At 35.2% G+C, this 15,473-nt stretch overlaps 1 protein-coding gene across 4 annotated transcripts in view; it reads right to left on the reverse strand.

The window, feature by feature from the left end:
* Positions 1-15,473, reverse strand: part of sgk3 (serum/glucocorticoid regulated kinase family member 3) — a 79,121-nt gene that overhangs the window by 8,553 nt on the left and 55,095 nt on the right. For all 4 annotated transcript variants that reach the window (XM_008108535.3, XM_003219602.4, XM_008108533.3 and 1 more), the window contains exons 3-14: positions 15,040-15,248; positions 12,871-12,954; positions 12,384-12,456; positions 8,635-8,710; positions 7,666-7,753; positions 4,816-4,865; positions 4,054-4,111; positions 3,060-3,143; positions 2,846-2,977; positions 2,284-2,396; positions 643-679; positions 460-546 (exon numbers count right to left, since the gene is read on the reverse strand). In XM_008108535.3, coding sequence (XP_008106742.1) covers positions 460-546; positions 643-679; positions 2,284-2,396; positions 2,846-2,977; positions 3,060-3,143; positions 4,054-4,111; positions 4,816-4,865; positions 7,666-7,753; positions 8,635-8,710; positions 12,384-12,456; positions 12,871-12,954; positions 15,040-15,117 — 960 coding nt within the window. In that variant the 5' untranslated portion in view covers positions 15,118-15,248. The remainder of the gene's footprint in view (positions 1-459; positions 547-642; positions 680-2,283; positions 2,397-2,845; positions 2,978-3,059; positions 3,144-4,053; positions 4,112-4,815; positions 4,866-7,665; positions 7,754-8,634; positions 8,711-12,383; positions 12,457-12,870; positions 12,955-15,039; positions 15,249-15,473) is intronic.

A 15,473-nucleotide genomic window follows, 5' to 3' on the forward strand; every position in this document is an offset into this window, starting at 1 on the left:
TCTCAACAGTATTAAAACATAGCTTTTTTGTACCCATTAACTCAGCTTGACCTTTTTGTTCTGCTTTAAGGAGCAAAAAAATCTATAACCTCCTTATATAGCCTGGTCCATTGACAACCTGTATCCTTATTTAGCACTATGTTTCTAATGTTTAAGCTGAATTCATTTTATCATAATACATACATAATAGGCATTATTTTCAAATCTACTTGTGCAAGGCCAATATTTGCATTCACATGCTTTCTTAAAAACCTGGCTACACATTTAGCTCCTGACAAAAGTGGATGGTTTTACTTTCCAGCAAAAAAGGAGAACAAGTAGAAAGGACCATGAAGCTAGGTGCTTGCATTGCTATAGACAGATCTGTTTTATCATCCACTCTATAAATCCTGTCCCGGAAAAATCAGAAGTGGTATCTTCAATATATAACAAAACCACTATTGACAGAAATGAACTCACCTCAGGAGTTCCACAGAATGTTGCTGTAGTGTCCGAAGTAGCCATTCCTTCTTTACAAAGCCCAAAATCTGTTAAGACAACATGTCCCTGCATTGAGAACAGATATTCTACTGTAAAACAGTGTACAGTGTGAGTGATTGCAGTACCTGAAAGCATTCTTGGGCAATAGGTTTATCTACTTACCAATGAATCTAGAAGAATGTTTTCTGGTTTTAAATCTCTGAATATACACATAAAAAAAGGAAAAGACAGTTCAGAATCAGACACCTGAGTAAAATGTCTAACAATAAATATGAATGCTTGCATGGGCTTTTAAAATAATTCAGATTTTTGTGTATGTTAAAAAAACTGTTAGTGGCAGAGGCTCTTGCATTTGGAGGGTCATGATTTAAGATTTGGTTAGTTAGCATGGATATATTTGGGAAGATAAAGTCAAGATACATGCTGGATTTAAAACTCACTGTATTAGGAAGGCACTTTTGAACATAAACAAAGGGGCTTCTCTAAGATAACTTACTGAATAAAGTTTTCTTCAAGAGGGAAATGTTTTACAAACAGAACTGGTTATTTTACAAAGATCTTTTGTGTATAGACCAAGATCACTGGAAGTCAAGAGAGTGAGAAACTTCCTATGGAACATATAGATCTTAATTGCAACTCATGGAGAGGTTCAACCAATATAAGGAAAAAATTATTAGGGCTAGAAAAAATTAATTCTACTTAGACTTGTGTAAAAATGAACACACAGCTTAATAAGCATACATTTGTTTCTTGAAGTTAGAGACAGAACAAATGATAATGTAGTTCCAATATTTTGGGTGTAGCGTGCAAGTGGAGGTGTAGGGAAAACGTAGAGTAAAGCTATAAAATTCAGTTTGTATAATAAAAAATATGTAAAAGATGATATATCTAATGCCAAACAAGTTGTCAAAATGCCCAAGTGTGTATCAAATCAATGTTAGGGTTACCAGGATAAGGAAGGATCTTTCTTTCATATGCAATAGACTTGCAAGTAGGTTAAAAGCCATTGTTCTAAGATTTATATGTTAAATGAAACCATTGTAAAGGTAGAGTTTGTAATGACACCACAAATGTTCTGTTCTGCATTATTGATAAGGAATTGGACAATAAACACGAACTACTACTTCAATATATAATTGCAATGACAAGAATAATTTTCGATCAAACATGGAAATGAACAAAATTACTGAGAATAGGTTGTCCAGGTTGCACAACTTGCCCAAACTGATGTGGAATTTAAAGGATAAACCAACTGAAGTGTTTTTTAAATACCTGATTTTGCAGTTGCAGAACATCGAATGATGTAATGATTTGTAGTTGTGATTACTAATATGTTAACAAGTAGATTTAGTAATGATCTGTAATGGCAGATCTATAATATTATTAATGACAATTAATGATATTAATTGTTTTCCACTATCACATTACAGCCTGAGATTGGAGACAAATCAGAGTTATTTCTGTTTAAGTTAGGTTTTTGATTAGTTCAGGTGTGTTTACATTAATAAATTTTGTTGACATTTTCAGTTTAGTTTTAGCTATACATAAATATTAACTATGTATTTATAAAATAGATAAGTTTATGTATGTACAGGGTATTTTTTCCTTTATCTTTCTCTTGCTTTTCTTTCATGTTTTCTATGTTGGTTGTTATGATTAGTTGCTGTGAATTAGTTTTGTATATTTTAAAAATGTAAACTGTTAGTGGTAGACCCAAATAAGTAGTAAGAGTACAAAATGTTTCTAGTCAACTTTGATAATTTATCTGTACTTTTAACAACTGCATGTAATATAAATCTTTACCTGTATACAATTTTAACGGAGTGTAGGTAGCCCAATGCACTGGCTATTTCAGCAGCATAAAACCTGGCTCTGTGTTCAGGAAAGGAACGTTCTTTTTGCAAATGAAAGAAGAGCTGAAACCATTCAGAATGCAAGTTAAAAGACTGTGGCATTATGTTGTCATTCTTAGCAACAGATTATCACAATCTGCAATTTCCCGCTGAACAACTATAAAAAGAGTGAAAATTGATTCTTTCAGTGCATAATTAATCACATCCTTCCCTTAACCATTTCCTTATTTTGTCACATCTGTTGCCTCTGCATGCTTCTCCTCCAGCTGGCAAATGAACTAGCTATTCTTCATTAAGGATATTAGGCCAAAATACACTGCTACTGATTGTACCATATGCTGGTAATCTAACATTTTAACTTTCAATACAAGTTGAGGATCCCTTATTTAGAATTTTGAAATCTGAAATACTCCAAAATCTGAAAATGTCCACATGGGTGACTGAGGTAGTGACACCTTTGTTTCTAGCAGATACCATTCCTCCACAAGATAAATACTCCAAAATATACTTACTTCCCCTCCATTAACAAAATCCAGAACAAAATAAAGCTTCTCCGTGGTTTGGAATGAATAATGCAATCCAACTAAAAATGGATGTTTCACATTTTTCAGCAGGACATTACGTTCAGCCATGATATGTTTTTGCTGCAAGGAAGTGAAAGGTCAATTAGTAAATAGGAACAATTTTGTAATTAGAGGGAAAAATGAAATATCTATTTCCTTTTACCTCTTTCCTGTTTAGAACAATTTTTTTCTGTAGTACTTTAACAGCATAAAACTTTCCATCCAGTTTTCGTTTTGCGAGAAGAACCTGAAGAAGAATTTGGATACAGATTGAAATTTGCTTTTAGATTATGATTTCCACCATTCCTTATCATGAGGCTGTAGCCAAAGAGAGTCCAATGTAAGGAGGACCCCATATCCTCCACAAAATGTAGACAATTTATAATAATAATAATAATAATAATAATAATAATAATAATAATAATAATAAGTAGTAGTAGTAGTAGTTTATTTATAATATACCTCCATCTCCCCCGAAGGGGACTCGGGGCGGCTTATCTAGTCCAGTATTATTTACACATTGAAATAATCTCTTCAGGGTTATAGGCAAATAACTTTTGCATCACTGGCTATATAATTCTTTTAAAATAGGAATGCTGACAATCAAAGCTGGGACCTCTGTATATAGAAGCTAACTGCTTTACCACTGAGCTATAGTTCATCCACTCATGCCATTAAGGAAAGAGAATTTTCCTAAACAATAAAATCAAAGCAATATCAAATGGAACAGTAGGAAGACAGAACATACACAAAGGGATGGGTAAAATACTCCTGCCCCTGGTTTGCACCCAACCCTGCAACATTCAGGAAAAATTATCTGTATGTGTGTTTGTGTATATGTATGTATGTGCATGTATTTGTGTAAATCTATATCTAATTCAGCACTGCTTGGGGATTCAATTGGCTAGGGACAGCATTTTCAAGATCACACAGATCACAAAGCTCAAAATCGTAAATGACCAGAAAACACCCCCTAAGTAAACTGCTCTTAAAAATGTTGGCAAATGTCAACTGTGCCTCCTACGACACTATTGTCAGGTGTGGGGCACGGGGAGGGATTAAAGTCTCTGAAGTCTGGAAAAGTGGGGTGGAATGTATCCCCTGGATCTCTGGAAATTGCCTGCCCTTGACGTAAGATTTTTTTTGAAAAAGCTTACCTTGCCAAAGCTGCCCTTCCCAATAACTTTCAGAAAGTCAAAGTCTGTTGGTTTAGCGCTAAAAAGGATTCAGAATAAAGAAGGTCACTTAAGGTAGTCAAGGTATTAAGACTTCTGTGGTATTACTTAGCAGCATAGTGGCCAACATTCCACATATTAATCTTCCTCCCAATCACCGATTTCTCTCTCCAGTGATCATCCCTTTGGTATCGTCTCCCTCATTGCCAGGCCACTCTAATCCATTCTACTGCCTGAAGTAGAGGATACATTGTCTCTACTACCCACCTGTCAATAACATAGTACCCAAAACCATCCATGTCATTTTAGCACATAGGACTGATTCTATAAAACTAACCGTTCACCGCCCATCCATGTCACCCAAACTCTGTCATCCTGCTGTGCCTACTGGTGGGACTATCCCTGCTATAATTCAATTTCAGAAAATAAGACATCTGCTCCTTTTCATCCTGACAGAATAGCACTTGATCCAAAGCCCTTTATTTTTATGAATAAATTTCTCACTGCCCTCCACACTTGTTTTGCTCAACATTTGTTTCATTCACTTCCCAGAAGTTCCTCTTTTCCCCTTACATCAGCCTTAAACTTGCATAAAACACAAGAAAAGGTTTACTCCATTCCAAGTTACCATAGTTCCACTTTCTTCAAACAGCTAAAAATAGCAAATATATTCATGTACTTGTTTTATTTTTTATACTTAACAAAGACAGTGCAAAGTGTGGTTGATGTTTAACTGAAACTTACTGAGGATTTCCAGATGGTCCCAGGTTGATATTTTGTGAGATAGAATTTAGCTGTTCAATGCAAGACAAAAACAAACATAAAAATCAGATAAAATTTCAAACATATGCATTTATTAGGAATCTTAACATTTCAGGTAATAGTTCTCCCTCTCCTTGGAAAAAAATATCCAGTTTATTTTTTTTACACAAAGTATACAACTGTCCTTTTGTAGCCTGGTTTTTCAAAGGAACAAAGGTTAATTAGTGTGATTCCAGTCACTGTAGGGGTGTCTTGCAAACTGAAAAAAAAAAACCTTAAAAGTGTAAATTGCTCTGTTTTCAACACTGTTTTTCAGACAGTTCTCTTATTTTTCAGACCAAAGTCTATATTTTCCACATAACTTGGAGTGCTGACCAAGGGAAAATTCAAGTTGTTTTGACAAAAAGCTATGACTCTGACAAAGGAAATGCAGTTATGAAAAGTAACACTGGAAGTCACTACACTAAATGCTACCTATGTGTTTAGAGAATATTTCATATAGCCACAGCTTTTCCTTTCCTCAGTAGAGACCGTCTTTTGCTTCTGGTAATATATTTAATATCTAAATTATGGAAAGGAAGCCATTTACAGCATTAGTCACCAAACATGGGCAAGATATCCATTTGTGTTTTAAATTGTTCCACAGTACTGTAGATGAAAATGTGGCTCATGAATCCTGATGCTCTTGTCAAAGCCAAGCATCAGTTAACCAGACAGAGGGTCTAGTAGCATGTGAAGAAATGTCCCTATAACTGCCCCCAGTGGCCTTTATTTTCACTTATAAATTTCAAGGTACTGAAAAAATATTCACAGACTTATGCAAGTTCACTGCTTATTTGATATGCAAATGGTCACTGGGATAATATTGAAATGATAAAAACCTAATGAGATACAATAGATCTTTCCTCTTGAATTCTCTGAATACTGTCACAGCAGAAACTCAGTTAACAGGTGCTCATGGGGATTGGTAGGTGCCAGATACATGTATTTTCTGGTTCCTTGGGAGTTACTATCAAAAATATGCTTAATACTCTACCGCATATTATACCATACCAGAAACTATATATTGACTTGAAATTGAAATATTGTAGTTAAAGGCAAATGGAGATAAACTTAACTTAATGTAATACAGTTTTACTGTATTATAAAACTAATTTTATTGCATAATAAATAACTATTTTATTTTAATTTTTAGTTAAAGCCTTATTTCCCCCTTTTTTTCTTTTCTTTTCTTACTGATCACAAGATTGTTCCAGTAGGTTGAGTTCGATTTAACGTAGATTCTACTGTATTTAAGAAATAAGTGTTGAAACATATATAACAAAATCATCAACAACTCAGAGGCTGTTTAATTGTCTTATAAACTATAATACTCGCTTGCAGTACATGAATATCAATCCAGCATTAAGATGTGTTCTTAACTGTTTAATATGAAAAGACTATAATTTATTTCTGATCCATTAGCTGAAGACAAAGCCACAATTTTATCTAGCTCACTGAAGTAAGCACAGTTGCTACAGTTTTATTTAAAAGGACATTTGTGACATATTGTGGGTGTTTTTAAAGCATTAGTAGAATCATAAAGTTGGAAAAGATCATAAGGGCCATCCAGTCCAACTCCCTGCCATGCAGTAAAAGCATAATCAAAGTAATAACACATAGTATTGTTCTCTTGCTTTACTCATGGCTCTCAAGAGAACATAGTATTGAAATGAGATATAAGGTAACACAGGTGTGGATAACTTATGTTCTTCCAGATGTGCCTGGCCTGAGACTTTGAGCAGACCTATTTAACCTAAACAATCTGATGGGCTGCTGGAGGATGAACTCCAAAAATAACAGAAGTTGCCCACTCCTGTTTGAAGAGCATAACCACATACATATTATCTACTAATAAGAGAGTCTTCTTGAAGTCAGTGGTATTTATTTCCATGTAAGTGGATATACGCTTGCAATTTAAAGTTTCTTTGAAGACGGAATCTGGGTAACTTTCAAGTTATCAATCCTCATAGCAGGACAACTGCCGAAAAAAAAAGTGCTTCTTTCACACAAAACACTGATATGATCATAAAATAACAAAAGCAGCTCTGAAATATCAAAGTATCTGTCTAGGAAAGAATATTAAAAATATGGCTAATATAAAAAGCAGAAAAAGTCAATTTTGATAAAAGATTATGTTAAAAATTAGACATACTGGTAGACCAGAGATGAGGGAAATCAGAGTTATTGCCATATGACAATTATGTCCTACATGTCGGCTATGCAGGCTGGCTAACTACTGGGCTATGAAAGTCTTTGATACAATTGGTATGAAAGAGCTGTCAGCTAATTGTGGCAGCCCACTTGTGCACTGTGCAAGAGATGGAGCATGAAATGGATTATGATACAGATCAAGGGTTTCTGCTGCTGTTGCCTGTCTACTTGTATCTTCTGGGTATAGATAATTGAGGGAGCCATTGTTGGTGGGTGACATAACATTATATATTGATGCAGTTATCAGAGTGACTGTCAGAAAAGCAGCTACTTCTTAATACTGCAGATTTACTTATATATTGTTGATGGGGCAAAGGATCAGGATCAAGCTAACCAAAGTATTAAGCTAATCAAAGCAATTTCCACATGCACACAGCTGAATAAGCAAAAAAAGCAAGCATTTAGTCCCTGAGTTTTTTTTAAGTGTTACATTATTTTAAAAAGATATTAGAAAAGTGACACAAGCTTGCAGGAACATAAAGAATGCTCCCCTTTACGCTGTAGTACAAAACAACAAATTTTACTAGGGTAGGAAATCAGACAATTTCTCCATGTTTGGTGATGTGTGGCAACAGTTACCTTTTGACTGTTCCTTTCATCCTCATCTTCAGATGGATCATACTGGTGCTTTGGATTGTCCATCTGAAGAAATGATCTCACGTCTGGGCTAAGAAAGAGGATTAACACAATATATTAAAAATTATTGTTTCTTTTCTTTCGGAGCACACTGTATACCTTCTGAGAGATCACTCTAGAACAGGGCTTCTTAAACTTCTCCACTCAGGACCCCTTTTGGCCTGAGAAATTTTTAGGTGACCACAGTTATATAGGTATATAAAACAGGTATAAAAATAAAATATTTCCTGATAACAAATGAGCATTTCCAAGGTTTGATTAACAGGCTGATTTTCCTTCTTATGAAATTACAACTGAAGCATCTTCTGTAGATGTCACTGTAAACACTGCACATCAGATTTGTGTAAATGTCTAAGAGAGCCAGTAGGTAACAATCAGAAAATTTTCTGGGACCCCCAGATTGAGCCAAGGGGACCCCATTTAGGGCTCAGGACACATAGTTTAAGAAGCCGTGCTCTTGAACAGTGCAATGAAACAAGTTTACAAACATAAGAATTGCCTTGTTGAATCACAGCGAAAGTCAATTCATTTTTTCTATGTAACCATGGGCAGCTGAATGCACATCTAAAATAGATTATGGAGGATAATAATCCGCCTTTCCTCTTTGTGTGTAGCCTTTGGTAATTACAAGTAAATTCAAAATTAATCAAATTTTCTCTGTGTAAGTATGGGCAACTGAATGTCTCTCTCAAAAGACAGTGGGGGTTATTAGCCTTTCCTTTTTGTAAGATTTGACAGTCATAGGTAGTTAAAAAATGATCAGAGCCTGGAAGATACTTTTTTGGACTATGATTATCAGAACCCTCTAGTCAGCTACCTTTACCAAGCTTTCCAGTGGACCACTGACAACTTCTGTGTTACAATTGGCCACGTCCTCTCATTCATCCATTTAGGAAAAATAGATTCACTTACTGATTGCAAAGTTCTGGTTGTTGTACTAAATTTTGAATGAATTCATTCAGTCCTGCTCTTCTCTGCTTAATAAAATCTGTTTAAAAGAAAAATGAGGAAATAACATATATCAAGACCTGTGTTGTAAAATGCATAGTCACATATTTTATCAGATTATTTCAGGGCTGATCAGTTCCATATCAAAAAACAGACAGCCCATTTGCACCGCTCTCATGACAATATCTGCCAACTTTAAAGTGGTCCCATAAAATTCAACAAGAGTGCCACAATAGGCTAAACCAGATTGCAAACAATTTTTGGTTTTCAAACGCCTACTAAATAAGGGCTTTTTAAAAAAACTACGCAAGAACATGTGAATATTAACAGAGGCATTTGAGGAGAAAAGGAGAAGGGTGAAATGAGTCTAATTGTGACAGTTACATCAACATGCAGAATATTACAGTTAGACAGTTTACACTTTTCAGCGTTGGGGGGATTTCCAGGATACAGCTGATCCTTTGAAGGCAAATAAACATATTTTAAAAGTTATCATTTACATATATTCTTGTTATCCCAGAATATGGTATAATCAACCCTAATTTTAATAAATATTGTGTCATATTATCCCTCGCACAGACTCACAAGTGGAAAACAGTCAAGATTAAGGACGAGGCAGCTTCTTCTCATTGCGTACCAAGTGAAAAGGAGATTGTGACTCTCTTGTTAAAGTATAATAATGAAACAGAAATCCATGGAGAAGAAAGACTGTAAGTCTTGGATTGGGTGGGACTTTTTTCCAGGCCAAATTAAAAATTGGAATTTGCCCTGGGGATACATTTCCACAATGGATATGGCCAAGGGGAAAGCCAAGGACAATATGGACATGGCCAAAGTGCAATGGAAGAAGCCAGGTATAATTTTTATAATTATTTTTTTCAAATGATAATTCGGCCCCTCAACAATCTGAGGGACCATGAACCGGCTCTCCACTTAAAAAGTTTGGGGACTCCTGGTGTAGAACATTGATGTAGAATATTACAGAGCATAATAACCCATGAAGAGCAGATACAGTAGAGTCTCACTTATCCAACATAAATGGGGCAGCAGAATGTTGGATAAGCGAATATGTTGGATAATAAGAAGGGATTAAGGAAAAGCCTATTAAACATCAAATTAGGTTATGATTTTACAAATTAAGCACCAAAACATCATGTTATACAACAAATTGGACAGAAAAAGTAGTTCAATACGCAGTAATGCAATGTAATTACTGTATTTACAAATTTAGCACCAAAATATCACGATGTATTGAAAACATTGACTACAAAAATGCGTTGGATAATCCAGAATGTTGGATAAGCGAGTGTTGGATAAGTGAGACTCTACTGTAGTAGCAATTGACTAATGAATAAACCATTATTGCCATAAAGGACTCTGAAAAGTTTTGTGCCGGAGTTGTTTGATGGCAAAATTACCTTGATCTAGTCTAAATTAAGACAAATAGAAAGCAAATATATCCTTCTTCAGTAACAACAGGGAATACTTTAACACCTATCTATATTATTTAATATATTATTTATGTCACCTTCCTCGGCATTTAGCTAAAAGAAAATTCAGCTATGATCACTAAATTTTCCTAAAGTACTTCAATTTTTCCCTATGTCTCTGCAGAATATCTATTCATTCCAATTTATCTTGGAGAATATGATAAATACAATCTAATAGAAGTTAGTTGGTACAAACACTGATGTATATATGCCCTTTCAGTTGAGCGTCCAGTATTTAGCCAAACCTGACAAGGATGCAAATGTGATACAGTGTTTACAGGTGCAATAAGTGTGAGAGAACATAAATGTTTTTAAAAATCAAAATCAAAACTTCAATGTGAGAAAGGAAAACAAAAACTTTATTTCCATGTGAATGAACATACAATAGTCCCAGCAGTTGACATGCCAACATGATACACACACACAATCTAGCAACCCATCTGCATGGGCGTTCTTTTGTCCAGTTGATCACATCTTCTTTTTGGTGTCCAGTCAGTATTATATTACATTCCAATAATTCCCTCCATCTTTTATACGGTTATCTACTCAACCGTCCTTGTTGTTCCATTGCTATTTGCTTTTCCATTGCTTTTCCACTGCTATTTGCATGTTCTCATTTGTAGCTATAAATGCCTGCAAATGTTACTAGGCACTTCACTCCATGCATCTGATGAAACAGACCTAGCTCTAGAAATAAAAGCTTATGCTACTAATTTCTTTCTCAGTCTCAAAGGGGCTACAAGATCCCTTTGCCAGTGGTTGACAGAATAACTCAGCAAGAGAAGATTTTGCATCCCTTATATTTTTCATCATTATGCAGCTTGCAATGGTCCACAATGTAACTCACATAAAATACAAATAAATGATACCAATGTGTGTAGAAAGAACAAGTTGAACTAAACACTCTTAATTTCCACCCCAGAATTCTGGCCCTTAATGCGCTTGTGTTGGAAGAATTCCAGTGATTAACAAAGCCTTGATTTCAACCTGTTTTGAAAGTCTTAAACTATAAATAGAAGGAAATGAAGTCAAGAATTTAAAGGGATCTAATCACAGATTTGTGTAGTTGAAAGAGATCAAAATGTCAGGCTCTGTTCTTTAAGAGCATGAGCTACATGTCAGCCCCTCAGAGATACATTAATATAATATATGCCACAGATGGAGGCTTTGAAAGAAATATGGCTTGCCACAAATGTGGTACTACCAGAGAATATAACGGGGGAGAAATGTAGTAGCATCCACTTTCAAATTATTACCAAAAGGGAATTTAAACAGATGTTCAAGTTCACTCAGACTATACATGCAACTTGCATTTCCTATTTCACAGAAGAGTATAATCCAGACATATCAGAAATGACAGAAATACTTTCCAGATGACAATGCAATTTACTTTGTATGTCAGAAAAATGCTGACTTAGTTCCCTTTTCTTTAAAATAATAATTTTTAAAAACCTGAGGTTCTATCCTGTGTTGCACAGCAAGCTGTTTTGAATTCTCAGGAAAGTCTGTCCATCACCTTTCAAGGAAAGCCACATATTACAGGTGAGACAGTGTGGTACAGTGGTTTTAGCACTGAGCTACGAATGTGGAGACCAGGGTTCAAATCCCACCTCGTTAAGGAGACCCACTGTGTGACCTTGGACAAGTCACAAGGCAAACCCCTGGGAACAAATCTTGTCAAATCCTGTAATACGTTTGCCTTAGGGTCATCATAAGTTGGAAACACCTTGAAGGCACACACAAAAACAACACTACATTACACTTCACAATATTTGTATACTATAGATACTCACAGACAGACTACTGCACTCTTATTTCCCACAAAACCAAAAAAGGAAGAAAAACTACTGGACCAAGAAAGAAAAACCACTGGTACCAATGAATTATTAGGGAAATTCCTGTTTTGAGATACACATATTAGTAAGGATAGAATCTATATATCTCTTTTCATCCAAGTCAAATATATTTTTCTCTTTTAGTTTCTCAATAAACTGTAATGCCACCAGCTTGGCTCACACTAATGCTGCTCCATTATTTATCTAACACTGTATCATCAGAGAGTTTTGCTCAGCTTATCAGCCAATGCATGATCTTGAATGGAAGATAAATCAGCATAACATTTTTCTTTACAAACATTTTTTCAGAGTAGAAAATCACACATCTCATTCTAGCAATCTGTTGTTTCTAAATTACTATGAAAAAGAACTCCCACCACTCACTCACCTGGATCAAAATTATCTCCAAATATTCTTTTAGCAGGAATTCTCAAATTCATAGTGGGGAACTGTTTCCTTAGCTGAAATGCAATACACACTGTAGTTTAGCCTTGTAACATAGTTAGCATGACACACCAACAATGCCAGCTGTGTGGCAGAGGGAAGCTTCGGGGTTGATATACAACTAGATCAACGGATAGGTCCAGATCAATAATTCTTGCCATTTTTATTAATGTAGTCTACTTATTCTCTAATTATTTACAATTACATCATCATTATGTCTATATATGGGCCATCTACTCAGTCACTCCCGTTGTACTGGATGTAGTAATTATATCCTCAGAGATAATGAAACCAAAAGGAAAGTACCAATCTTGATGTTAATGAAGCAGAACTGGGTGGAGTACAGAGTTATATTGACCTTGGAACGTAGTCAACTTCCTTATCAGGGAATTCAGGTGCCCTTTCTGATGTGAATTTAGTGTTTTACTTACCGTATGATACAACTTATCAAATTCAGCATATCGCCTGAAGACAAACCACTCATTGGTGCCAACTGAAACCAAAACTTTGTAAACCTGAAGCAAAACATAAACAATTATTAACTAATTCAGACACATAAATAGATAGATGATAGTTATTTACTGGTAGCAATATTCAGGAAGTTGAACTTGTTAACTCTGCAGCGGAACCATCATATTCTCAGTAGTAACATGAAAAACAAAGTAACTTTAGAGCCCAAACTTTCCCTTTAGGATTCCGAGAACTATTATTGAAAACTATAACATAATGATATATGTGCATGTATTCCTTACCCAACTGATGAGATGTTTCAGAGGCTTTAATGCTAACTAACGTTTAGTTTCTCTGAATTAGTTTTAATTGTGCTGAAGGAGTTGAGAGATAGACCCCCGACTTCCCAAGGTCACACCTCTTTCAACTGAGACTTATTTCTCAGTGGGACTTAGGGATAGGCAAAATGGATGTGAGCCCAGCCCACCATGCTGAAGATGGCCCCAAGCTGAGTGTAGTAGCATGGAATTTATTAGGCTTGTTTTTCAATGACTTCAGCCAAAAATAGCAGCATTATCTCCTTATGGGTTTTTTGTTTTGCAAATTTCTACAATGAAAGTTAAATGAACATCCACATCCATTAGTTATAACTCATGTTTCTGCTTCAATGCTTATTTTATTGTCATTTTTCCACTGGGGCACTGACTTGAGGCAATATTACCAAGTTCTCTGAAAGATCCAGTTAATAACAACCTGGAAATGTTCCTTTTCTTGGACAACTCTTGAGAATCACACAACCAGTATGGCCCTTTGGAACTTTGGTTTAAAAAAAGTAACTTTTTTCAAACTGGCAAATATAAAAAGACTTATAATTATAAGTTAGCTGCACTGCCGAACTAACATGAAGAGACAAGGCAGCACTGTCTGTCCGGCTTTAAAAACAACATTCTATTTTAAATCAAATTACACTCTTTCCTTTTTGAAGGCAAGAACAGACTACACTGCAGTCTAAAAACAGAGGAAAACTCCACAGGCGGTCCAAAGGTGATTACCTCCCACTATGAGAAAACAACATTCTGGTAGAGAAGGCAGAAAAAAGAAACACTTTCTGCTCTAGAGGAGCCTATTTAGCAGATCATCTTTTTGAAAACAACTACAACATCAATAATGTTGTATTTTAATCATGTCTCCCCATGGATTGAGGTGGGGAACAGCAACGTATTAAAATACAACATATGGAATAAGTTAAAACACATCATATAATTAAAACATCTGCTTAAAAGAATGTATACACTTAACACATATTAAACATCACTACATAGTTTAAAATCCGTAATTTAAAAATCATCCAGATAGACAGGTCTGTATTGTTGTTGTTTTAAATGCAGACAGTGTATTAAACTGTGAGACCTTTTTGGGCAGGTCATTCCACAATCTGGGGGTGGCTGAATAAAAAGAACAAAAAACAATGAAGGGAAAACAGAAGCAAAGAGGGGAAATTGTGAATTTTTATGTTTCATTTTGAAAGATCAAAATCTACCACAAAACATCCACAGTCATTGTTTTGATTTTAAGATGTTAACCACTAGTATTTAAATCCTTCAATTTTACATATACAATATTCTGATGCTCCATAACTGTATATGTTTTAAATATTACAGTATGCATATAAACAGAAGAGATTAACTGTTCTTGCAGTGATACTAATATGTGCAATTTCCAATTGGAATTACGAGCAGGTGCTTCGAATTCCTCTCATTCTCTCCTCTCTGACATGGGCATAACAAGGAGACTGGAAGATAATCAGGTTGGAAATGAACAGCAGTTTCTCACTGTCTGAACTGGAAATGTTAGTTTAGGCTAGGGCTTGTTGATATAAACACATAAATCACAGTTTGATCCTAGCTTCTTCAATACATTATAAATTATATATTTACACTAACAGGTTTATCCTTTTCCGATGCAACAATATGTAAATCTTGCAGTAGTATATTACAAAACCCATGGTTTCTCCAATGGCCTATCTGTAACAGCCGGAAGGAGATGGGCAACACACAAGTCTGGAGTTCATTAACTGAGCAATTTGCTAGAGTTTAGTATTATGTGTAAAATGAATGAGTTGTATCATATTAACAGAATGTGAAACTTACAGTAAATCTTTTTTTCTTCACCCTGTGTTCATCAGAGCTTGGGATACTAACACTTGGACAGCTTTCTTTGAGATCCATTGTACGTTGTCTTTGGGCAGAAAAAAATGAAGACCACTACACCAGGGTATAGCAAAATGCAGAAAATGTCAGCAGTATTGATCTAAAACATGCGAGCTCTCTTGTGTAGATTTAACTTCCATCATGCAAACCTTAAAGAAAAATGAAGCATCAAAAGATTAATTGGCAACTAGTTCCATTTGTGGCTAAAAAGTAACATAATGAAATATAAGAAGTAGATAGTAAGGGAGATGCATTTGGAAGTGAATGATAGACAAGGGTGAAACAATAACAACCAATGCATCAATCAGTAAGGCTTGTTGACAATATATATAAACACAGATTTAAGACACGTTCGGTGGCAAAGTGTGCTAAAG

This window comes from Anolis carolinensis, chromosome 4 (genome assembly GCF_035594765.1).
Source record: "Anolis carolinensis isolate JA03-04 chromosome 4, rAnoCar3.1.pri, whole genome shotgun sequence".
NCBI lineage: Eukaryota > Metazoa > Chordata > Lepidosauria > Squamata > Dactyloidae > Anolis > Anolis carolinensis.